Below are 26,699 nucleotides of genomic sequence, written 5' to 3'. Positions count from 1 at the left end.
TGTAAACTGCAAAAATATGCATGGTATCCGATCAATAGCTTAAATCTTTCGATTCAAGCTAGAAAAATACCTTTAAATTTTAAAATTAGTTTTATTTTTGGTTAGGTTATAACTACCCGACGTGGGATTTAATATGTATTTCCAGACCAAATAATTCAATTTTTTTATATATCTTATTTTTCAGTTTAGAATCGCTAAAGTTATTGTGTAAACCACAAAAATATTTATGATATCTGAGCAATAATTTTAATATTTTCATTCAAACTAACAAAATACCTGAAAACTTAAAAATTTGTTTTATTTTTTTTTAAGTTATGGGTACTTGATACAAGACTAAAATGATAATTAGATAAGAGATTATTTATTGTTTATTTATAGTAATAAGATGCCTTCTAAGCGAGTTATACGTAATTAAAAAAAAACAGTACTACACAAAAAACAGAGATAGTATCTAAAAAAGAGAAAAGCAAAGGTATTCAACCAACCAGGCGTATCGAGAAGTAAAAATTGAGAGAGCCAAACAAAACAGCAAAGAGTGTTATCACAATGATGAAGATTATAGACTTGCAAAAATTGATAGTGACAAACAGTGTTATTATAATGTTGAAGTTTATAGACATGCAAAAATTGAGACAGCCAAACAAAAGAGCAAGGAACGGTATGATAATGATAAAGATTACCGAAACAAACATAAGAAAAAAGTTGCTACGAGAATAATGGGTAGACTCTGGGGTGACAAAAGCTATAATGAAAAAATTAAAACGCTCTGCGAGGCTTTACCAAAGAACGCATAAGGGCAAAGTGAAGAATTACATTCAGAAGTCGAAGAAGATGGCAAAAATGCATGCTGATCTTCGTAAATTTAGAAACATCTTACGAATGTTTTACCAGGATTACGAAAAGTACTCAAAATTACAGATTAAAATTCTCTTTGAAAGAGCGGACGCTGTTGAAAAGTTGGCTTGAAATGCCCTGGCAAATCTTCATAGTAATATCCAAAAGAAATGTTGTCAGTTTAATGAAAAGCTTCCAAGCTATGGACTGGCAACATTTGATCAGTTTATAGATGCAATGGAAAATTCCAGACAACACAGTGAATATACGGAGGCGTACTTCTTAGAAAATTCGTATATTAGTTTTGGAAGGAGCAATTGCAGTTTATGTAGCAGTAATCAAAATATATATACAAGCATACCTATGAACAAAGAAGGAAAAGCAATGTTTTTCAATTATGGCGGAAACGAACCTGTTTGGGTTATTAGTATATGTCTTTGTATGATTCCTCCTCAAGAAAAAAGTATATCTAACTGTGTTTTAAACAGTTCTTTTAGTTTTACTGAATATTTGGCAAAAAAAATGCTCTGTGTTGTAGAACAAGCTGTCCTGAAAAGTACAAGACAACTATTGAAAAATACTCTGAAACTAGATCTGACAAGGAAATTATGATGAATAAACTCACCTATAACAATCTGAGTAAACATTCAAAAAAAAATTGGGTAGCAGGTTACTTGCCAATGTTGTCCTAATATCTGTTAGCTCTATCCGACGGATATTGCATTATGTCAAATTCTTTTTGAAATCCTTGAAAATAATATAGCATTAAAATTTTCAACTGACAAAATGGTTCAAGGGTCAAAGTAGACTCTATGGTAAAGAAGTGTCAAATAGACTCTATTGTAATAGTCAAGACGTCATCTACGGTGATAGCATATAATAAAGAACGACCACTTGTCTATACTAAATTTTACAGGCCACTTAACTATAGTATAGGTTAATAAAGCTTACATAAAGGACTGATCCGGGTTGCAGTGGTAGCTAGCAACCTAGAATGAGACGATCACGTTCAGTGCTAAGAAATATAAAAACCTATAACTCCTAAAAAAAAGAGGCAAATCAAAACAAAAAGTTCACCATTAGAACCGCCTTGTTTGAAATACCTGTATAGGAAAGTTTGTGTCCCTTAGATTCAAAAGCAAGGGAAATATATTACCTTGAAAATCAAGAAAAGGGGCAGCTACTACAGCATTCTGCCTAAACGGCATTTTTTTTTTCATAGATAACTTGGCACTGGAACATTGTAGAGAGTTGTTCAATGGCTCATTTTAAAGGAAATTAATGGGGTTAAAAACCTTTTGTAACTTGAACAAATTATTTTTAAAACAGAATAAATGTTTCCACTAAAAACTGCATTTTTGATGTCTTTTCATACTGCAGTCTTTTCAAAGATATTTGATTTTTAAAGCAATCAAACAGTTCGTGGTAAAGTTATAGCAAAAGACGATCATTAGAAGAACAAACCATTGCATATATTAGACTTAGTTAGCTGCCTGGTTCTTTGAGAGTCGTCTCTTACTACTCCAAAGAAGAAAAAGCCGTAGGCTTTTTCTTGTTTGTAATCAGGGTTTACATAATATGGGTTGTCAATCCAGGTTGCATTACTTACATTAAAGAACGAACTTTAGTCCATAGTAACTGAATTTATATTAAAAGATAACTCCTAAAAAAATTACAGTAAAGAACAAACTTCCTGCCCATAGTAACTAAAATGAGATTAGAATTTCGTGTTAAGGATTGATCAATGATGTCATAATCGTAGGTTGTTGCCAGGTTGTCTCTTACAATTCCAATTAAGAAAAAGCCATAGGCTTTCTTCTGTTTGTAATACAGTTACAGTAAAGAAATAACTTCCAGCCCATAGTAGCTAAAATAATATTATAATTTCGTGTTAAAGATTGATCAATGATGTCATAATCGTAGGTTGTAGCCAGGTTGTCTCCTACTATTCCAATTAAGAAAAAGCCTAAGACTTTTTCCTGTTTCTAATACAGTAAGGATTTCATCTGGGTTTCACCGATAGCTAACAATACAGTAAGGATTTCATCCGGGTTACAGTGGTAGCTAGCTACATAAAGGATCGATACTATCAATGGGATTTATTGATAGCTGAATATCAAACTAAAAGAGATTTAAATTGAAGAACGATCTGTAGTCAAACAGTTCGTGGTAACGAACTGTATAGTAAGAGTCCATAAAGGATCGATACTATAAATGGAAATTGCGTAAGTATCATTGGTATCACGCTTTTATTGATAGCTGAATTACAAACTAAAAGAAATTAACCTCGGATGGGCTTGAATCACCAACCTTCGGTTAACAGCTGATCCTGCTAGCCACTGGCACCACGACATCACTAATTATAACGAACGATTGAAGAGCAAACATTGAAATTAGTTAGCTGCCTGATTCTTTGAGGCTTGTCTCTTACTATTCCAGAGAAGAAAAAACTGTAGGTTTTTTTCTGTTTGTAATTAGGTATGGTCTGGGTTGCAGCCTAACCAATAATACGAATTTTTTAATTCAAACTAGAAAAATACCTGAAAATTTTAGAATTAGTTTTGTTTTTTGTCTCCTGGAACCAATTTTTTTTTTGGCTTAACCCGTAAAGTACATATCTCTATAGTGTCGTCCTATCAACGGTTCTGCCCTTTTCTATAGCACTATAGCAGAAAGTGTAATTTTTAATACTATAAAAAGCATTTGGATATAGGTATGTAATATGCAGTAATTCTTATAGGGGTTTTAACAAAAAAGTTTATGTGTGATTTGTAACTAGAATAATTCCTGTAAATTTAAACACAATAATTTTATTTCATCTCGGTTCAAAGCTATTATTGTATTCTGGAACCAAACTGTTTTGGCTTAACCTGTAAAGTACGTATCTCTAAATTGCTGTCGTATATTTTTCCAAAGAAAAAATTCATTTTTTTTAGTTTAGTTTTCAGTTCATAATCGCTAAAGTTATTATGTAAACTGCAAAAATATTTATGATGTCTAACCAATAATACTAATTTATTAATTTAAACTAGAAAAATAACTGAAAATTTTAAATTTCATTTTGTTTTTTGTCTCCTGGAACCAAAATTTTTTTAATCTTAGTTCAAAGTTATTATTGTATCCTGGAACCAAACTTTTTTGGTTTAACCCGTAAAGTACGGCAAAACAGGAAGCATAGAAAATTTGTCAATCTTGTTATTAACTAGGCTCAGACTTTTACTTGATAAGGTTTGAAAGGCAGTATATTTGGAAAAATATTCATGTGGAACATGTTATGAAGTGTAATGAATCCCTATTTTTCTTCTGTTTCCTATCTTCCTTGTTAGCGCTGGCGCTGTGTGAAATCTGACTAATTTCAGTCATAATTCTTACCAAATTTATATCAATTCTTTTTTTAGAGATGGTTAAAAGAAATAATTAAAAAATCAAAATAGCAACCAAGGCAGTTCTATATTAATGGGTTAGTATGTGACTCCAAAACGTAAGGAACAAAATGTTATCAGCAATATGGCTATGGCTATGGAAAAAACCTATGGCTTTTTTTTAATTGAAATAGTAAAAGAAGACCATGCTACAATCTACGATTATGACATCATTGATCAATCTTTATCATGATTCTGGTAGCAACTTATTTCTTATGTCATTTTTTCAGGTAAAATTCCCCTTCCCCTGATATTTAAGGTGCTTTTACTTCCTAAAACCCATCAGTTCAAGATTCTCTTGTTTTTAAAATTTCAAGAGTGGAAATTAATACACCCTCCTCCACATCTTCAAATAGGACAGAAATGGAATCATTGAAGAATGAGAAGGTAGATATATACTGAATATATTTTCCTGAATAAAAGCAAACCATTGAAAAAGAAAATAAGACTTAGTGCTTTTTATAATGATATTCGTACTAAAGTTAGATAGGTCAAATTGGTTGTATTTTGGTCATGGAATTTGGTGGAGGGGGATACACTCCAGGAATCATTTAATTGTTTTAATTTTTATTTCCAGTATTTAATTGAAACTCTGATTCTCTTATTTGTCTTTGAAATGCCTAATAAGTGCTGATAACATTTTATTCCTTACGTTTCGGAGTCACATACTAACCCATTAATATAGACCAGCCTTGCTGACTTCTTGCTATTTTGTTTTTCTAATTAATTCTTTTAAGCAGCTTTAAAAAAAGAATTGGCATAAATGTTGTAAGTATTACGATTGAAATTAGTCACATTTCACACAACGCCAGCGGTACTTGTGGGACATTTATCTCTGCATCTGCACGCTGTACAAAATGTCTGCTCAGAATAGAATAAAGTGACTTTAAACAAAACATTTATATGTGTCTTACAAATTAGAAATTGTGGGTGCACTTATAAGCGGTACCAACCCATTCTCACACTCAACACAATTTCTATTTTTATCAGTTTTATCAAGCAGCACTAGGAGACCAAGCTTCGTTTGTAAAGGGAAATATTTACATAAAAATAGTATTCAGTGTACCCCCCTCCTCCAGAAATGTATACCCTCTCCCCCTACCTTGATTTACACAAGAAAACGCTTCAGTAATTTTTATAGAATTATTTTTTCTTTTTTTAACAAAGATACAAAGGGGAAGGTAGTTTTTGAAAGGAGTCAATTTTCCGTTGCATTTAGTATCACTGGCAATCTTTAATTAATTTAATGTTTCTGCCTCAACGATGCCAAGAACAGTTCAGATTTTCTGGATATTTTTTTTCAAACAATGCTGAATGGATAAGTCAATAATTCAACTTTAGTTTTTGAATACTTTTAATTTAGATATACAGTCACTATTAAAATGTGGGGAATATGTCAGGATATAATATTACACAATCTGTAGTAACTGTACAGCAGCATTAGTGGTGAACCTGTCTGAAAGAAGCCAAGTATATACAACAACTACCTTTGCCCACCTGAAATATAAAAAAGAACGACCTCTTGCCTATACTCACTTGTATACGCCACTTAATTATAGCATGGGTTAGTAATTCCAGAGAATAGCTTGGTACTGGAACATCATAGAGATTTGTTTAATGGCTCATTTTAAAGGAAATTAATGGGGTTAAAAACCTTTGTAATTAAAACAAATTATTTTTAAAATAGAATCAGTTTTTTTACGAAAAATTGCATATTTCATATTAAACATTGATCAATGACGTCAAAATCGTATACCAGCAGTAGGATTTGAACCCGCGCCTCCGAAGATTGACATAAAGGATCGATACTGTAGATGGGAATTTTGTAAGTATCATCGATATCATGGTTGGATCCTAACCACTAGACGAACTTGGCTTATATATTGAGATGAAAGATTGAAGAGTTGATGAAAAACGAGTAAGTTTGTTAATATGTCTTTACAGTAATTTTACGTAAGGAATCATGTTAAAGATTGATCAGTGATGTCTTAATAATAGGATGTGACCAGGTCGTCTCTTACTATTCCAATTAAGAAATAGCCATATGCCTTTTCCTGTTTGTAAAATAACCGAAGTCTATCTCATAATAACTGAAGCAACAGGGAAAAGAAAAAGAGATCTGTCGTGTATATGTCAACACGACAGACCTCTATATATGACTGTATATAGTATATGAGTCAACGCTATAGCGTTGCCTATAGTAAAGGCCATACGGCTCCAATTTTCATTATTTATTTATTATTATTTATTTATTTATTTTTATATAGTAAAGAACGGGTCGTCTCTTACTATTCCAATTAAGGAAAGGCCATAGGCTTTTTTCTGTTTGTAATAACCCAAACCAAAGCTGTTTGACCTTTGAATATTATAACGGATCGATTTTTAATTAAAAAAATTGAAAAATCTACCACCAAGACCCAAAAGAGAATTCTGAAATAGCATAACCAACTTCAAAACGAAAATAAAATATATAATTGCTGTAAATTATATGGAAAGTTTATGTATGTTTAATACCTTGAAGTCAGAGTAAACTGAAATTTAATTCATATTACATGAGCGCATTTTTAGAATTTGTTTTTATCGATTGCTTGAGGACTCACCCCCCCCCCCAAGTCTATATATTCCCCCGTTAAACTTTTGTCAATGTGTTTTTGTTTTAGATACCCATGTTTGGAAAATTACTATCTTTTGCAAATTCATATAGCTGATAATGCTTTGAATTAATACTAGTAATAGAAGCAAGCGAATCAACATTATCTTAATCCTTAGGTCAAAGTAATAACCCAGCTCTACTTAGGGGATGCCTACTACTGCTGTATCAATCTTCTTAGAAGCCTTCACCGTGAAAGAATAACAGTAGAATCATTAATTAGACAAAGAATCTATGGTATAAATGGCACTTGTTACTTGGTGTGCTCTGTGGTTACAAAATATGTAGCAAAAACAGTAAACCTAGTCATGAAAATTACTTTTGTATAAAATGGCTCTTGAAGTTGTCATTAATAATAGGTTTTTACTTTCAAAAAGCAATTTAGGCCGTAATTTCTTATTATTTCAAAGAACGAACTATAGCCTATAGTAATTGAACTACAAAGCACACCATTAAACTAATATGATGGATGGGTTTAGTAATTTTTAGATAGGAATTATGTAAGTTTAATCGATAGAAAGGCTGTAGAGATGGCTGAAACCTGTTAAAGAATAAACCATGGGACATTTTGCATTTAGGCTCCCTGATTCTTTGAAGTTCGTCTCTTACTATTCCAAACAAGAAAAACCCATAGACTTTTTCTTGTTTGTAATATATTATCTGGTTGGCAACAGTAGTCTATATATTGATTCCTTATGGTACTTCAGTTACTGTGAACTAAATATCGTTCTTTATCTACAATGACGAAAAAAAAAATAATCTGAGCTGCAGTCCTAGCCAAAATGACGTAACTGTATGTACTCTTAAGTACATAACTTTTGTTATATTGAGTTACAATGATTATTGTTTTGAATATATCATTCTTATATTTACTGGATGGGGACGTCCAGAGCTGAGTTGCTAAAACCTGTTAAATTAGCGAAAACATTAGAGACAATAACCACCCAGTTAATAAATGATGAAGTAACAAAAATCAAAAACTACTACGTTAAAAATGGTAGCATATTACATAAGTAGATATCTATGAGAATAGTTATGACATTGCGTTTTCTGGGGGGCGGGGATTTGAAATGTTCCTATAGAGCTTAAAAGATCGATTATAATAATACCATCGACATGTTTATTATCCTGACTTGCAATGACGTTTCCCATCAGAAAAGTGGCTATTACTTTATACTATTTCCTTTAAAATGACACAATTGAACAACTCTTTACGATGTTCTAGTTCCACGCTCCTGTGGAAAAGGAAAAAACAGAAAAGAAGGATGCCAGTAATTGCAGAATTGCCAGTTATCGATTATAACAATACCATTGACATGTTTATTATCCTGATATGCAATGGCGTTTCCCATCAGAAAAGTGGCTCTTATTTTATACTATTTCCTTTAAAATGACACAATTGAACGACTTTCTATGATATTCTAGTGCCACGCTGTCTGTGGAGAAGGAAAAAACAGAAAGGAGGTTGCCAGTTATGCAGAATATTGTAGTTGCTGCCGCTTTGTATACTTTTCAATCAAATATATTTTCCTTGTTGTTCAAGCCAAGGGACGATAAGTTTCCTATATAGGGGCTTCTGACAAGGCGGTTATAATGGTGTACTATATGTTTTGATCTGACTCTAGTTTTAGGAGTTATGGATTATTATATTTCTTAGCATTGGATGTGATCATCTCTTACTAGGTTGCATGCTACCACTGCAAGCAAGACTACATTTGAGAATTACAATGGGCTCGCCATCTTGTTCTTCTTCTTAAATCAGGAGGTATTACAAATTGATACACTTCGTTCAACTCTTAGGCTGAGATGCCCAATTGGTAGTTTGCATTTAACATAGCTTAAGGAAAATTCATCAGCTGTATAATGGTTCCTTAGAATACTTCACTTACTATGGACTACAGTTCGTTTTTTAATGTAATAATATATAGTCTAGTGGTTAGGATTGCTGGATCTCACACAGTTGGCCTGGGTTTGATTCTCGGTATGGGAAATTTTTGCCTACGATTATTTCTTAAGGGTAAGCTATAATTGTACTCATCGTTTATATAAAAAATCAGCATAAAATCCGATTCTTTTGAAGTGTCAATTGGGAACAAAATTCTGTTTTTAGAGTTTCGGTTACTATTGAGCCGGATAATTTTTGCTTTACAGTTCGTTGCCACAAGCTGTTTAAAAACTTCAGATATCTCTACGACCATGATACAGATGAAACTTATATAATATATATATATATATATATATATATATATATATATATATATATATATATATATATATATATATATATATATATATATATATATATATATATATATATATATATATATATATATATATATATATATATATATATATATATATATATATATATATATATATATATATATATATATATATATATATATATATATATATATATATATATATATATATATATATATATATATATATATATTATATATATATATATATATATATATATATATATATATATATATATATATATATATATATATATATATATATATATATATATATATATATATATATATATATATATATATATATTATTTGTATGTGTTATATATTATTTTATCATTTAAGATCCATTGTTCCCACAGAGTGTGTTGAACTCAAATCCTTCTGAGCTCAATGGGAGTCTCTCCTCATCTGAACTGCGACAACTATTAATATAAATATACCATTTAGTAAAGAAAAAATGATCCGTCTCAATAGTAACCGAAACTCTAATAACAGAATTTTGTTCCCAATTGACACTTCAAAAGAATCGGATTTTATGCTGATTTTTTATATAAACGATGAGTACAATTATAGCTTACCCTTAAGAAATAATCGTAGGCAAAAATTTCCCATACCGAGAATCAAACCCAGGCCAACTGTGTGAGATCCAGCAATCCTAACTACTAGACTATATATTATTACATTAAAAAACGAACTGTAGTCCATAGTAAGTGAAGTATTATAAGGAACCATTATACAGCTGATGAATTTTCCTTAAGCTATGTTAAATGCAAACTACCAATTGGGCATCTCAGCATAAGAGTTGAAAGAACTGTACTAGAGACGAGGTTCGTCTCTTACTATTCCAAAGAATAAAAAGCCGTAGGCCTTTCCCTGTTTGTTTATATTAGGGAGCAATTCAGGTTGCAGCGGTAGCTACCTATCTAGGTTTCCGGGTTGCAGCGGTAGCTAGTAACCTAGTAAGGGACGATCACGTCCAATGTTAAGAAATATAAAACCCATAGTTCCTAACAAAGGAGTCAGATCAAAACAAAAAGTACACCATTAGAACCGTCTAGTCCGAAACCCCTGTATTGTAAACTTTCTGTCCCTTGGCTTGAACAGCAAGGGAAATATATTGGCTTGAAAATCAAGAAAAGTGGCAGCTACTAAAACATTCTGCCTAAACGGGATATTTTTTTTCTTTGTTTCCAGAGATAGCTTGGCACTGGAACATTGTAGATAGTTGTTCAATGGCTCATTTTAAAGGAAATTAATTGGGTTAAAAATCTATAGTACCTAAAATAAATTATTTCTAAAATAGAATAAATTTTTCCACCAAAAACTGCATTTTTGATGTCTTTTCACACTGCAGTCTTTCAAACATAATACTAGCGGTAAGATTTGAACCCACGCCTCCGAAAAGACTATTGGCGAACACCAGTGCCTTGGACCACTCGGCCAGGCTGCCTCTCATAAATAAATATATATGTGAATTTGGGTTGCAGCAGTAGCTAGTAACCTAGTAAGAGACGATCAGTCCAATGCTAAGAAATATAAAAACCCAAAACTCCTAAAAATGGAGTCAGATCAAAACAAAAGTACATCATTAGAACTACCTTGTCTGAAACCCTGCTAGATAAATAATGAATGCCATCATAGTTTTATATTAGAACTATGACGTGAATAAAAAAACACGAGATTATATTGTTGTTTCTGAAGACGTCATGAAATAATACCATTGCGCCATGACGTCATGAAATAAAATCATTACGCCGTGACGTCCTAATTACTATATAAGAAACGTCAAAACTGTAAATGGTCTCATTCATGAATAAATAATGGTTAGATCAAAGGAAGCTACACGCAAGTTAAAAAAACCCTACTACAAAAAAAAGCAGATATAGTATCTCGAAAAGAAAAAAGCAAAGGTATTCAGCCGACCAGGCGTATCGAGAAGTATTCAAACAAAACAGCAAGATGTGTAATCACAATGATGAAGATTATAGACATGCGAAAATTGAAACATCCAAACAAAAGATCAAGGAGCGTTATCACAATGATGAAGATTATAGACATGCGAAAATTGAGACAGCCAAACATAACATCAAGGAGCGTTATCAAAATGATAAACTTTATAGAGAAGCAACAGTTGAGCAGGCTAGACAAAAGATCAAGGAGCGTTATCACAATGATGAAGATTACCGAAAAATATATAAGAAAAAAGTTGCTATCAGAATAATGGGTAGATACTGGGGTGACAAAAGCTATTTATAATAAAGAGCGACCTCTTGCCTATGCTAAATTTTATAGACCACTTAACTATAGTATAGGTTAGTAAAGTTTACATAAAGGACTGATTATAATAAAGAACGAATGCTTGCTCATAGTAACTGAAATATTAATTAAAAGTAGTAGTTCTAGCTTTAGTGGCAGTATTATCATCGGTAAAATTTTCTAGAGTATGGTGCAATAATTGACTTACTTACATGCTTTATTCTCTGAAATTCGTCTCTTACTACTCAAACTAAGAAAAAGCCGTAGGCTTTTTCCTGTTTGTAATTTCAACAAAAAATTAAACTAATTTAATATTTTTCGGGTAGTTTTCCAGTTTAAATTGGAAGGTTAAAGTTATTGCTCAGATACCATAAATGTTTTGCAGTTTATAACTTTGTCGATTCTGAACTAAAACTAAAATAAAATAAAATTTGATTTTTTGAATATTTACGTAACGTCACTTAATACGTCATATATGGTTATTAGTACACAATCGGTGTTATATTTTATGTCACGTCACTTGTTACTTCATATATGGTTGTGATTGCTTCAAAAATCAATTTTAATAGAACAGCTTGCTTGATTGAAACCATTATGTAATTATGAATGAGAACATTTACAGTTCTGACGCTTCTTATATAGTAATTATGACGTCACGGCGTAATGATTTTATTTCATGATGACGTCAAGGCGCAATGATATTATTTCATGACGTCTTCAGAAACCACAACATAATATCGTGTTTTTCTATTCACGTCATAGCTCTAATTTATCTAATAGGGTTTCAGTCAAGGTAATTCTAATGATGCACCTTTGTTTTGATCTGACTGTATTTTTAGGAGTTTTGGGTTTTTATATTTCTTAGCATTGGACTGATCGTCTCTTGCTAGGTTGCTAGCTACTGCTGCAACCCAAATTATGAGAAGCAGCCTGGCCGAGTGGTCTAAGGCACTGGTGTTAGCCACCAGTCTCTTCGGAGGAGTGGGTTCAAATCTTACCGCTTGTATACGATTATGTTTGAAAGACTGCAGTGTGAAAAGACATCTAAAATGCAGTTTTTGGTGGAAAAATTTATTCTCTTGTAGAAATAATTTATTTTAGTTACAAAAGGTTTTTAACCCAATTAATTTCCTTTAAAATGAGCTACTGAACAACCCTCTACGATGTTCCAGTGCCAAGCTATCTCTGGATACAAAAGAAAAAAAAAGAAAAAAATATCCCGTTTAGGCAGAATGTTGTAGTAGCTACCACTTTTCTTGATTTTCAAGCCAATATATTTCCCTTGCTGTTCAAGCTAAGGGACAGAAAGTTTACTATACAGGGGTTTCGGACAAGGCGGTTCTAATGGTGTACTTTTGAATTTGATCTGACTCCTTTTCTAGGAACTATGGGTTTTTATATTTATTAACATTGGACGTGATCGTCTCTTACTAGGTTGCTAGCTACCGCTGCAACCCGGATTGCTAGCTACCGCTGCAATCCAGATTAATTTAAAAAAATTAAGTGCAAAAGGTGCTAGATCTAGAGATTTCCTTTAAAATGAGCTATTGAACAACTATCTACGATGTTCCAGTGCCAAACTATCTCTGGATACAAAGAAGACAAAAATATTCCATTTAGGCAGAATGTTGGTCGGCTGCTCGATACGCCTGGTCGGTTGAATACCTTTGCTTTTCTCTTTTCAAGATGCTATCTCTGTTTTTTTGGCAGTACTGTTTTTTTAACTTGCGTGTAGCTTGCTTGATTGAAACCATTATGTAACTATTAGTTGAATGTTTATGTCACGTATCAAGTATCAAAAACCTAACAAAAAATTCAACTAATTTTTAAATTTTCAGGTATTTTTCTAGTCTAAATTAAACGATTAAAACTATTGTTCAGACACCATAAATATTTTTGCAGTTTATAACTTTAGCGATTCTGAACTAAAAACGAAAATAAAATAAATTTTTTTTTTAATTTTTACGTCACGTTGCCCATTAAGTCATATATGGTTATTAGTACACAATAGGTTTTAGATATTACGTCATGTCACTTATTACGTCATATATGGTTATTAGTAGATAATATAGTTAATAGTAGATAATCGGTAAAATATTCGTTCTTTATTATATGCTACATAAACTGCAATTGCTCCTTCCAAAATTAATATACGAATTTTCTAAGAAGTACGCCTCCGTATATTCACTGTGTTGTCGAACATTTTCCATTGCATCTATAAACTGTTCCGCAGTTGCCAATCCATACCTTGGAAGCTTTTCGTTAAACTGACAACATTTCTTTTGGATATTACTATGAAGCTTTGTCAAAGAATTTCTAGCCGACTTTTCAACAGCATCTGCTCTTTCAAAGCGAATTTTAATCTGTAATTTTGAATACTTTTCATGATCCCGATAAAACATGCGTAAAATGTTTCTCAATTTACAAAGATCAGCCTTCATTTTTGCCATCTTCTTGTATTTCTGAATGTAATTTTTCCCTTTGTCCTTATGCGTTCTTCGGTACAACCTCGCAGAGAATTTAATTTTTTCATTATAGCTTTTGTCACCCCAGTATCTACCCATTATTCTGGTAGCAACTTTTTTCTTATGTTTGTTTCGGTAATCTTTATCGTTATCATACCGTTCCTTTCTCTTTTGTTTTGCTGTCTCAATTTTTGTATGTCTATAATCCTCATCATTAACATAACACTCCTTGCTGTTTTGTTTGGCTCTCTCAATTTTCGCATCTCGATACGCCTTGTCGGTTGAATACCTTTGCTTTTCTCTTTTCAAGATGTTGTCTCTGTTTTTTGTATAGTAATGTTTTTTTAAATTACGTATAACTTTATTAGAACGCATCTTATTACAAAACAAGAAATAATATTCTAATCTAATTGAAACTTTTTAAGACTCGTATCATGTACCCATAACCTAACAAAAAATAAAACTAATTTTTAAATTTTCAGGTATTTTGTTAGTTTGAATTAAAAGATTAAAATTATTGCTCATATATCATAAATATTTTTGCAGTTTACATAATAACTTTAGCGATTCTAAACTGAAAAATGAAATATATTAAAAAATTGAATTTTTTGGTCTGAAAATACATAGTAAATTCCACATCGGGTAGTTAGAACCTAACTAAAAATAAAACTAATTTTAACATTTTCAGGTATTTTTCTAGCTTGAATTGAAATATTCAAACTATTGCTCGGATACCATGGATATTTTGCAGTTTACACAAGCTGCAAAGAACGCATAAGGGCAAAATTAAAAATTATATTCAGAAGTCCAAAAACATGGCAACAATGCTGGCTGATCTTAGTAAATTTAGAAAAATTTTACGAATTTTTTACCGGGATTACGAAAAATATTCAAAATTAAAGATTAAAATTATCTCTGAAAGAATGGATTTTGTTGAAAAGTCAGCTAGAGATGCTTTCGCAAAACTTCATAGTAATATCCAAAAGAAATGTTGCATGTTTAGTGAAAAGCTTCCAAGGTATGAACCGGCAACTGTGGAACAGTTTATAGATGTAATGGGAAATTTTATAGATCACTGTGAATATATGGAGGCATAATTGTTCTTTACTTAGTTTCAGCTTTAATTCGATGATCCAGACTTTATGTACTAACTACATCCAAAGACTATGACGTCATTGATTAATATTGTATATAAAAAATTAAGTTTTTCGTAAAAAAAATTAACTAAAAAAAAATAAAGTACAAATAGCGCTAGATCTAGAGATTTCCTTTAAAATGAGCCATTGAACAACTCTCTACGATGTTCCAGTGCCAAGCTATCTGTGAAAAAGAAAGAAAGAAAAAAATATCCCGTTTGCGGAGAATAACGTGGTTAAAGTCAATTTTCTTGATTATCAAGCCAATATATTTTCTTTGTTATTCAAGCCGCAGGGCGGTAAGTTTCCTTTATAGGGGTTTCGGACAAGGCGGTTCTAATGGTGTACTTTTTGTTTTGATCTGACTCTGTTTTTAGGAGTTAGGGGTTTTTATATTTCTTAACATTGGACGTGATCGTCTCTTACTAGGTTGCTAGCTACCGCTGCAACCCGGATCCTTTAAAATGTGCCATTGAACAACTATCTACGATGTTCCAGTGCCAAGCTATCTGTGGAAACAAAAGAAAAAAAAATATCCCGTTTAGGCAGAATGTTGCTGTAGCTGCCACTTCTCTTGATTTTCAAGCCAATATATTTCCCTTGCTGTTCAAGCCAAGGGACAGAAAGTTTACTATACAGGGGTTTCGGATAAGGCGGTTCTAATGGTGTACTTTTTGTTTTGATCTGACTTCTTTTTTAGGAACTATGGGTTTTTATATTTCTTAGCATTGAAAGTGATCGTCTCTTACTAGGTTGCTAGCTACCGGTGCAACCCGGATTATAAAAAGAAAAAAAAAATATCCCGTTAAGGCAGAATGTTGTAGTAGCTGCAACTTTTCTTGATTTTCAAGCCAATATATTTCCCTTGCTGTTCAAGCCAAGGAACAGAAAGTTTACTATACAGGGGTTTCGGATAAGGCGGTTCTAATGGTGTACTTTTGGTTTTGATCTGACTCCTTTTTTAGGAACTTTGGGTTTTTATATTTCTTAACATTGGACGTAATCGTCTCTTACTAGGTTGCTAGCTACCGCTGCAACTCAGATACCGCTGTAACCCTGATAACAACCAGGAAAATATTACAAACAGGAAAAAGCCTACGGCTTTTTCTCTATGAAATAGTAAGAGACGAACCTCAAACGATCAAGTAGCTAACTAAGTCCAATACATGCAATAACTTTTAATTCCAATGATCGTCTTTTAATGTAACACATGTAATGCAACCCAGATTTTTTTTGGCCTTCCAAAAGACATTATATCATATAAATGACTGATGCGTTGGAAACTCAATAATCTTAATTATGCTATGCATGATATTATATAATAAATCGCTCATATGATGTCATAAGAAATACTAATATCTGACTCTATTTTTAGGAGTTCTGGGTTTTTCTATTTCTTAGCATTGGGCGTGAGCGTCTCTTACTAGGTTGCTAGCTATTGCTTTAACCCGGATTCACATGTATTGTTATGAGACGCAGCGTGGCCGAGTGGTCCAAGGCGCTGGTGTTAGCCACCAGTCTCTTCGAAGGTGCGGGTTCAAATCCTACAGCTGGTATATGATTATGACGTCATTGATAAATCTTTAATATGAAATATGCAGTTTTTCGAAAAACTGATTCTATTTTAAAAATGATTTGTTGTAATTACAAATAGTTCTTAACCTCATTAATTTCCTTTAAAATGAGCTATTGAAAAACTCTCTACAATGTTCCAATGCCAAGCTATCTGTGGAATTACTAACCTATACTATAAGTAAGTGGTGTATAAAATTTAGTATTGGCAAGAGGTCGTTCTTTATTATAAACAAGCCAAGGGACAGAAACATCCTACTCAGCATTCCTTGAAAGTATCAACTTGATACCCTTAGTTGTTTCTGAGTATTGCTGATGCATTCTTTTGATAAACTGGATGAAAATAATGTCTTTTGATTTAGTTCAACATCCCACTGAGCATTCCTTGATACCACCTTGATACCCTTAGCTTTTCCCTTTGATACGAAAGCATCAACGTGATGCCCTTAGTTATTTCTGAGTATTGTTGATGCATCCTGTTGATTACCAGGATGTACATAGTGCCGTTTGATATAGTTCAATATAACGGCCGAGGTTTGTCCTTTACTAGGCTTCAGAAACCGCTGCAATAAAGACCTTTCTCAACATGCATTGCAAGTTTCCACTTAACATCCTTAGACGTTCCTCAGATATTTCACAGATTTTGTCAGCTTGGATGCACATAGAATCTTTTAATTTAGATCAACATCATCTTATTACTGTTAAAGAACAAATGAAACCCAAAACGAACAGAAATTAAATAAACAATCATAGCAAAAAAAACATACAACAAGTACTAATTTAAATGAATAAATAAATATTAAAACGATTAATGCTTAAATTGAATTTGCATATAATTCTAAAAACGAAAAAAAATATTTTGCTACTGAAGTATAAACGAATACCAAAACGAACAGAAATCAATTAAAAAATCAATTTAAACAAACATACAATACATAATAATATAAATTAATAAATAAATCTTAAAACGAGTGGAACTTAAATTAAATATGCAAATAAAGCTTGAAACGAACAAAAATCACTGCAAACCAGAGTTTAAGTATCGCCTCCTTCTTTCATTAGGGACGTTATTTTCCTCATCTTTGTGCTAAGATCTTACATCTTTTGACAAAGAACACATGAAAGTTAAATCTTAGAACTTATCTAAGATCTTACATCTTATAGCGTTCTTTTGCAAACGTCTTTCATCACTCTGTTCTGATCAGCGGTCTAAGAGCAATCATGAGTACATCATCAAAGTTCTCCCGTCATTGTTCTATATGGCAGAAAGATGGCGTCTTTCACACTTTTTGCTAACATCAGCGAGCTGTACGATCTTAGAAAAAATATGAGTTAAAAGAACGGAAATCTTTGAATAAAGATGTGAGATCTTAGATGTAATATCTTAGTGCAAAAGAACGGCCCTATTGTAAAAGTCTAAAACCTACTGCGTCATTGGCACTTTACTGAAAACCAATTACAAATATTTTCTTTTGTACTTAATATTGAAAAAAAACCTTAAAATTACACTAAAATTTTGAACTGATGGGCTTTCAGCAATTAATATCATTATCAATCAAACATTCACTTTAGTTTTATTAGTTTTTTCCAAGACTGTTCAAGACAAATATAGTGTCACTACAAACAAAAGTTTGGATACTGCCCCCTTCCTCACTGTAAAAATCTAAGCCTAATGCGTCACCGGCGCTTCACTGAAAACGAATTATATTACAAATATTTTCTTATCCAGTTATTACAGAATTGAAAATGAAAAATAAAAATTACAGTGAAATAAAATCTTGAACTGATGATCTTTCAGCAATCAATATCATTATATATAAAATATTTAATTTGATTTTATTTGTACTTTCAAAGACTGTTCAAGAAACATAAAGTTTTCAGTAAAGCGCCAATGACGCAGTAGATTTTGGACTCTTACAGTGAGAGAAGGAGGCGATACCCAAGCTCTTGTTTGTAGTGATTTTTGTTCGTTTTAAGGTTTATTTGTATATTAAATTAAAGTATTAATCGTTTTAAGATTTATTTATTCATTTACATTAATATTTGTTATATTTTTTTGCTATGATTGTTTACTTAATTTCTGTTCGTTTTGGGCTTCAATTATTCTTTAATAATAATTTCTGGTTGTTTTGAGTTTGAATTTTAAAAGGTATTTGTATCTGCTGATCTTAAGTTTAATAAGGCCTTTACTTTTCTTTGAGAAACTATTTTTTCAGATTTTTTTTTAATTAATAACACTTAATGATCTAGGTTAGTTTTAGACATTGAACTAAAATCTATAAATGTTGCCACTGACCGAAATCATGTGATTTTTAGCTGCAGTCCGGAATTTCAGTCTAGAGTCTCAAATATGCGATTACTTACCCCAGTAATCTCCAATATGCGATTACTTACCCCAGTAAAAATTGTAACAATAAGGAAGGATTTAAATGAAACTGGAACTTCCTGGGGCAGGATAAAGAGTGAAGCTTTGAATACATTCTGATGGAAGAGTCTGTGCAACTGTGCTGGCCTCAGGTTTCTTAGTGATGCGATGAGTTATTAGTAGTAGTAATATTAGTAGAAACTTACTGATTTAGGATAGTCTTCAACATTGGCCAGAGCCTTAATTTCATCCAGCATTGAATGTTGCTGATCCAAGCTAAGGAGCCCAATGAAGGGTCTCAAGTCACTAAAAGCGCATGGCTTGTCACCAAAGTTTTTCACGTAATGTACAAACGAGTAAAATAGTTCTTCCCCTGTAATAGAAGATAGTCACTTGTATTTAATATCTTTAATAGTCCGTTTATTACTAGGGGTTAACAACACTACATAGTTATACGAACTATTAGCCCCCTCCCCTCAATACTTCTGTGTGTATATCACCAGATATTCTAGTGAGAAAGGGTGGCTGCAGCCCCCAAAACAACTAAATTTTAGGCCCCAATTACCACACTTTTTATGAAAGACCCTTCACAGCAATACTGAGCGGGGATTTATCCCCTACTCTCCCTTCAATTCAAGGAACGGATTTTGGCTATGTTCACAATACAGATATTGAGGAGGATAACGGCTTTCCCCTATTGACGAAATATTTGAACTTGAAATAAAAACTAAATCTATAAGAAGAAGAAGAACGATTTATTGAACAAAAAACATAGCAACACAAAATTATTACTGCCTCCCCTAAAAAGCAAAGCTTGTCCGTGGGGGAGGTAGAGAAAACAAAATACTTAAAACAAAGAACACTTGGCCACCGACACCACTAATACCAACACACTAAACAATAAATACAAAATAATATCATATATTATACATCCTCTGGGAACAACATATCAACAAAACCCCCACAATAAATAAATCAATTAATCAGTCAAAACTCACATTCAGCAAAAAGCAATTCCTTAATGATTTTTTAAAAATATTGGGGTCACCAATAGTCTTAATATCACTATTAAAACTATTCCATTTCCGCGTACCTCAATAAAGAACAGAAAAACATGAACTGGAAGATATACCACTAGGTACACAGAAGTCCGCGCTACCCCTTGTATCATGAGAATGAACAGTAGACCTAATGGATAATAAATCACCAAAACAACGAGGCTGAACATCCTGCTGCAGTCCAAAAATAAACCACAATACATAGAATTCACGAAGGCCTGCAGCCGGCAAAATTTTTAAAGTTGGGTAAATTTCTCGAACAGACATACGCGGAGATATACCGGCTAAAATTCTTACTGCATGATTTTGTAGAACTCTTATTGGTTTTAGGGTAGAAGAAAAAGTAGAGGGCCAAATACTTGAACAATAAAGTATATACGGGTGTATTAAAGAAAAATAAAGATGGCGAAGGACAGACTTAGGAAAACAATGTTGGAGTTTCTTCATTATACCGAGTTTTCTTGCCAGAATTTTGCTAGTTAAAGTAACATGTTCCTTAAGAGATAGAGTTTCATCTATTACAATCCCAAGGTATTTAAAAGACGCAGTTCGTTTTATAACGCCATTAGGCATATCTAATTCCTTGATCCATGGGTAAAAGTTAGGTGATCGCGAGAAAATAATAAAGTTAGACTTAGCCATGTTAATCCTTAATTTATTTACCCTCAGCCTTGCTACAATTCTATTAACTGATTCCTTCATGTAAATCTGCAGCAGTTTCACTGTCTTAGCTGTGCTAATGGATGTTGTGGCATCAGAAAAAATTTAAACTGTTTCATTAGTTAGGTTTATCTTTAGTTCATTTATTCTATAGCAAAAATTATTTAGACAATTTGTTAAATCATTAATAAATATCAAGAATAAAATAGGACCGAGAACTGAACCTTGCGGAACACCTATTTCAATACGCTTTTTTTCGGAAGAAGAATCATTTAGTTGGACATACTGATAACGATTACTTAAAAAACTTCTTAAAAAATTTAACGATTTACCCCTCAAACCATACACCTCACACTTCTTAAGTAGAAATTTATGATCCACAGTGTCGAAAGCTTTCATCAGATCTAAAAATATAGCACCTATTTTGAAACCTTTATCTAATACATCATTAATAATAGTTGTCAAATAAATCATTACCTGTTTCGTTGTCCTTTTTCTACGGAACCCAAATTGTGTCTCTACCAGTAACTTATGATCCTCCAAAAAACTCATCATTCTAATACTAAAACACTTCTCTAATACACGGGAAATAATGGGTAAGACAGATATCGGTCTATAATTTCCTGGGTCACTTTGACTACCACTCTTCTGAAATAGGGTTATAGGGGCAACTTAAAACAATCTGAGAATTCTCCTTGACGAAGACACTCATTAATTAACCCACATAAAACTTCAGCTATAACAGGAAAAATACATTTCAGCGTTTATAGAGTAATATGGTCGCTACCAGATGAATTACTACGAAACCCATAAATATTTTTTTTAATTTCATCAACTGTTAGAAGTCTAAGGTGAAGAGACACATCAATGGGGTCCCCCAATAAGAACTCGGACGTTGGATCACCACTATAAGGTACAACTGACATAGCTAAATTCAGACCAATATTCGAAAAATAACTCAGAAATTCATTGCTTATGTCCTTTTCAGAATTCAAAGTCTCTCCCATTACACTAACTAATTCATCAGGTACACTATTTTTTTTTAATCCAATCACTTCTTTTATTAGTCCCCAGGTTTTCTTAGGTCATCCTTTGACCTCCCTAAACTTATTCTCAAAATATTTCTTTTTTTCATTTCTTAAAATTGTATTCAACCTATTTCGATAAATTTTATATAATTGATTATTTTTTTGTGTCAGGTTAATTATTTGAGCTCTAAACATTTTATCTCTTACATTTATTTGCTTTAAAATCACAGGACTAATCCAAGGTTTTTTACTTGAGTGCTTTCTATTAAACGGTTTCTATATGACTACTTGACTTATCAAACTCTGCAACTTTTCATAAAATAAAAAAATTTTGAATTAGCGTCCTGAACATCACCTAGAACATCGTACCAATCCACCTTTTCTATATCATTTTTAAGTTTTACCATCGCACTTTTACTGATCACTGGAATCCTTGATTTTTTGCCTTTAACCACCTTCATGACAGTTCTGAAGCTATCTGAAACTTCAAAGTGAACAGATACATCATTGATATGGACCCTGGGAAGACTCAAGGGTACATTAGAAAGGATGTTATCCAGAAGCTTAGCTGATGTTCCCGTAATTCTTGTAGGGATATTTATACAAGGATGAAAGCCATTAGATAAACTTCTATTAATAAATTCAGTGCTAGCAGATGACTGATCTATAAGTTCAATATTAAAGTCCCCCATAATAAAACATGGCATAGAGTTAATTGGAATTTTCATTAATTGTTCTTCAAATAGGTCTATAAAGTCTTGGAGCAGGTTCTGTGGAGGTCTATATACTACAACAATACAAAAATTCAAATTCTCTCTAGATATATGTAAAACAAAACACTCGCAAACTTTCTCTCTATATATTGTAAGATCTTCTCTTATTGAAACCTTATAATCAGCCTGAATGTAAGCTGCTAGGCCTCTATGTTGGTAATATTCGCGATTCCTTACATATAAATTATAACCAGGGATATGTAGTAATTGCGAGTTATTATCCTTTGACCACGTTTCAGTTAAAGCGATCACCTGAAAGACATTAGTATTCATTAAATCCAAAAAATTATGCGCAGAATTAAATCCCTGACAATTCAAATGAAAAATGTTAAGGCCAAAATGGCCCCTATCACAAAATTTTGCTCTCTCAATTATTACTTCTCGATACGCCTGGTCGGTTGAATACCTTTGCTTTTTTCTTTTCAAGTTACTATCTCTGTTGTTTGTGTAGTACTGTTTTTTCAACTTGCGTATAGCTTGCTTGATTGAAACCATTATAGATAGATAGATAGATAGATAGTTTATTTTAGCCCACCAATAAAACAAAAACATGGCGGAGTAAAGGAAAAACAAAAGAAAAAAAAACATTACTTCAAAAATAAACGATTAAATTATATACACTATATACATTCACAGCTCATACATGACGTGCAACGGAAGGAAATCGTAAAGGTGCTCCAGTGCACCTTTTCTAGCATTGGTTTCCTGCGTTACCACAACTTCACGAGGCTCTGGAATAAGATACTTGTCCAAGAGAAATTTATTTCTCTCGAACAGCGGTACTCGTAACAGAAATTTTAAATATTTGCAGAACGCAGATCTAGCCTTTAGTCGCTCTGTTTCCGTAAACCATTCCCATACAGGGGACAGGTAAAGAATATGTGGGAGTGCCACCGCTCTATATAGCCTCGCCAGAATTTCCCGATTGTATGAATACTTCAGGGGATCAGTTTAGCATAGCTAATTCGTAGGTTTGAAATAAGGGTGTCAAGGCAAAGAATTCTAGTTGCTTTCTTATCTCGACCGTACAGAAGACCTAAGTATATAAACGACGAAGACAGTGCAATAGTACCGCTATCTGCTGAAACAGTTTGTTCTGGTCCATCCCGTTTCGTTGAGTTGAAAACCAGAACTTCAGTTTTCTTACCATTAATTTGCAGACCCATAGCTCTATAGCCAGATACAAGTTTATCTAAATTATCCTGCAATAGACTCAGAGAAAAACTCAACATAAGTAAATCATCGGCATAGCTTATTAGACTCAGATCACAAAGATCAAGGCTAAGCCCACCAGATATTTGTTTTGTAACCTTAGAAGTCAAAGTGTTTAATAATATCGGACTTAGAACTGAGCCTTGTCGAAGCCCTCTATTTAGTTTAACTGGCGCACTAAGTCTTTCAAGGCCGAGTTTCACTCTCATATAGCTATTAGAGTACCAATAGGATAGCATAGCTACTATATGTGTGTTCACATCAGTATCTAGCAGGGTTTGAAAAACGTCGGACTGGATGACTGAGTCGAATTCAGTAGAACTATGGACACTTCATATATACACGGACAACCCGAGTAGTTCAGCCTTAGCCAGAACACACTTTAGAAGTCTATGGGCAAAAGCACAGCTGAGATATTTTCGAAATCCAAACTGTCTGTGGTCTATAACACATTTCGATGCAATTTCGCTAAGAACCAATCTTTCCAACACTTTGCTCAGCGTACTTGAGACAGTAATAGGCCTATAGCCTCCACACTCATTGGCGTTTTTTCCTTTCTTGAGGATATTTGTAACAACCCCGGTACAGAACGAGTTAGGAACGGTCGCACTATCTATACACATCTGAAAGAGTAGTTGCATATGCTGAAGCAAAAGCGGGGAACCATTGCGTAGATGATTACCACTAACACTATCAAGACCGGGAGCCTTGTTACCCTTTAACTGGCTAACATACCTTGAAACATTATTTTTAGTAACCACAAAATAATTTCTCTGTTTCAGAAGCGAATCAAGACGTGATTTTAACGATTCATCATATTCTTTTTCCAAGGGAATATTTTTTGACCCGAAAACCTTCGAATAATGTTCTAACCACTGTTCTTCAGGTACTGTGGCACAATGCTTTGGCTGCACTCTACTACTTGAAAACTTTTTCCACATATTTTGCGGGTCGCGGATAGCCTCTTTCGAAGCAGTTTCTGCTTCCTCCACTTTAAGCTCATCCACACATGCTTTGTATTCTCTTTTTGTTTTACGAAAGAGATTGAAAACAGTACCTGACCTAGGCTTGCCGGATTCGCGCCACACTGAGTACCACATCTTAGACCTCCTTTTAGCATGATTCACGTAAGGATGGTCACTCCATCCCCTTTTCCTAGTACCTTTCTTAATAACTGCACTAGGTAGATGCAGACTCAGCAACTTTTAGCGCGTGGGTGATTTCAGCACAATATGTGTTGAGTGCGATTTTTTCATCACACCCATTGACCAGAAGCTGAAATGGAACTTTTATTTTGCCCAAAATTTCGTCACACGTCGACTGATACAGATCAATATTAATCTTTTTCCACTCGCGTCTTTCTATGTAACCTCGATTTCTTGATTTCACTGCGCGACTAAAAGGAACACGGAACTTGAGACCGAGATGGTCACTTGCTGTATGCTCTGAATCCACCTGTATAGGCGAGGGGATAGTGAAGTTTGAAAAGACGTGATCAATATTGCTTGTGCTTCCTGAGTTGTGAATGAACGTAAAGTTTTGATCTTTAGTGTAAAGAGTACATTCACTCGGAATACATGTCACAAGAACGTCTTGTTACTTTCCTTTCAAGAGAGGGTCACACTGGAAGTCACCGCAGACTAAAATCCGCGAATTCACCAGTTTGCGGAGCAGTCTTCCGAGTTGACCACAAGCCTCGGCATACCGTTTTTCACTGAGATCCGTGTTCATGTTAGTTGGTAGGTAGACATTGACCAGCGTGAAAGCACTGGAGCCACGGAACTCGAGTGCGAGTTAGAAATCACGTGACTCAGGTTTACGATAGTCAATACTGTGGTCAATCAATATCGCACGTCTACCACTAGGGCGGTCCCTTGCAATGGAGTACATAGCCTCGTGACTATGCATAGATTTATCACGAATTGACTAAATAAGCCCAAAGTTATCGGTCGTTAACAAGTGTTCTTGGACGCAAACAATATTATGTGCTATGTACAAGTTCTTGACATAGTCCAGTTTGGCAGCATTGTGGCCGTAAACATTGCGGCAAAATATAGATATCTCGTTCATTTTCGGGTTTGAGGATAAGCTTTCTGTATTGCTCCTCAGACTGCTGGGCACTGCAGACTAAAGCTAGGGTGACCATTATAAGGCTCCGGGCACAAAGCGCATTTTACTGTTTGAGAACGGCGGGAGCTCTCTCTTCTGTTCTCATGGCAAACAGCACATCTGGAACAACGCATGGTGCTGGTGCCGTCCTTAGCAAGATGAACAAATGACTGACACTTGACACACCGCTTGGGAATTTGTCTGAATGGCAAGACTTTGATGTGAGTATAACCAATGAATAACCTACATTTGATTGCTGCATTTCGGGAGTCGGCGTCACTGAAGGTAAGTTTGACTGCCTCAGATTGTCCAAACCGCTTGGCACTGACTAGCTTGGGGTTAACAGAGACAACATCATCTTCTGTTGTGGCAAGAGGCACGATCTTAGCGATCGCGAAAAACTTTTCCTCACGAAAAGAAGCACTTATGTCAGGGAAGGACTTCAGCGAATTGGCGAGTGAAGCTGCCGACTTGGGGCTTTTCATGTAAGCGACCAGACCGGACTTGGTCTGTTGTATATGATCTATGCCTCCATCACTATCATGTCTGTCAATAAACAGCTTCTGCTTGGAACAGGAGTCAATTTCTGTGGTGGGTACATTGGTGATGAAAACCCGATGTAAAGCTTTCGCAGGCTGTGGGAGGGGGGGCCAAACACTCTGAGATGGAAGCATAGATTTGCACTGTTCCATAACACTGTCAATCTTATCCGTGTATTCGTTAACTTTCACATACAAGGTTGTAAAAGTGTCTTGTGGAATTTTCGGTACTTCGGATAATTTCCAAATGGTGAACCGTGTCTTAAACTCAATTACAGAGCTCAATAGTTTCACAGTATCATACATATCACTGGCTAGCGTTTCTCTCGAAGCTTGACTATGCCTTTCTTTCACATAC

At 33.7% G+C, this 26,699-nt stretch overlaps 1 protein-coding gene across 1 annotated transcript in view; it reads right to left on the bottom strand.

The window, feature by feature from the left end:
• Positions 1-18,632: 18,632 nt before the first annotated feature.
• LOC148947479 (N-alpha-acetyltransferase 25, NatB auxiliary subunit-like) overlaps positions 18,633-26,699 on the bottom strand; it is a 123,786-nt gene continuing 115,719 nt past the window's right edge. The window contains exon 7 of the mRNA XM_089095904.1: positions 18,633-19,335. Within this exon, the coding sequence (XP_088952030.1) occupies positions 19,154-19,335 (182 nt within the window). The 3' untranslated portion in view covers positions 18,633-19,153. The remainder of the gene's footprint in view (positions 19,336-26,699) is intronic.

Source organism: Artemia sp. Qi Xiang Cuo, chromosome 10 (assembly GCF_049724085.1).
Source record: "Artemia sp. Qi Xiang Cuo chromosome 10, ASM4972408v1, whole genome shotgun sequence".
Taxonomy (NCBI): domain Eukaryota; kingdom Metazoa; phylum Arthropoda; class Branchiopoda; order Anostraca; family Artemiidae; genus Artemia; species Artemia sp. Qi Xiang Cuo.
The sequence above is the reverse complement of the archived record's forward strand: the minus strand, read 5'-3'. Positions and strand labels throughout refer to the sequence as shown.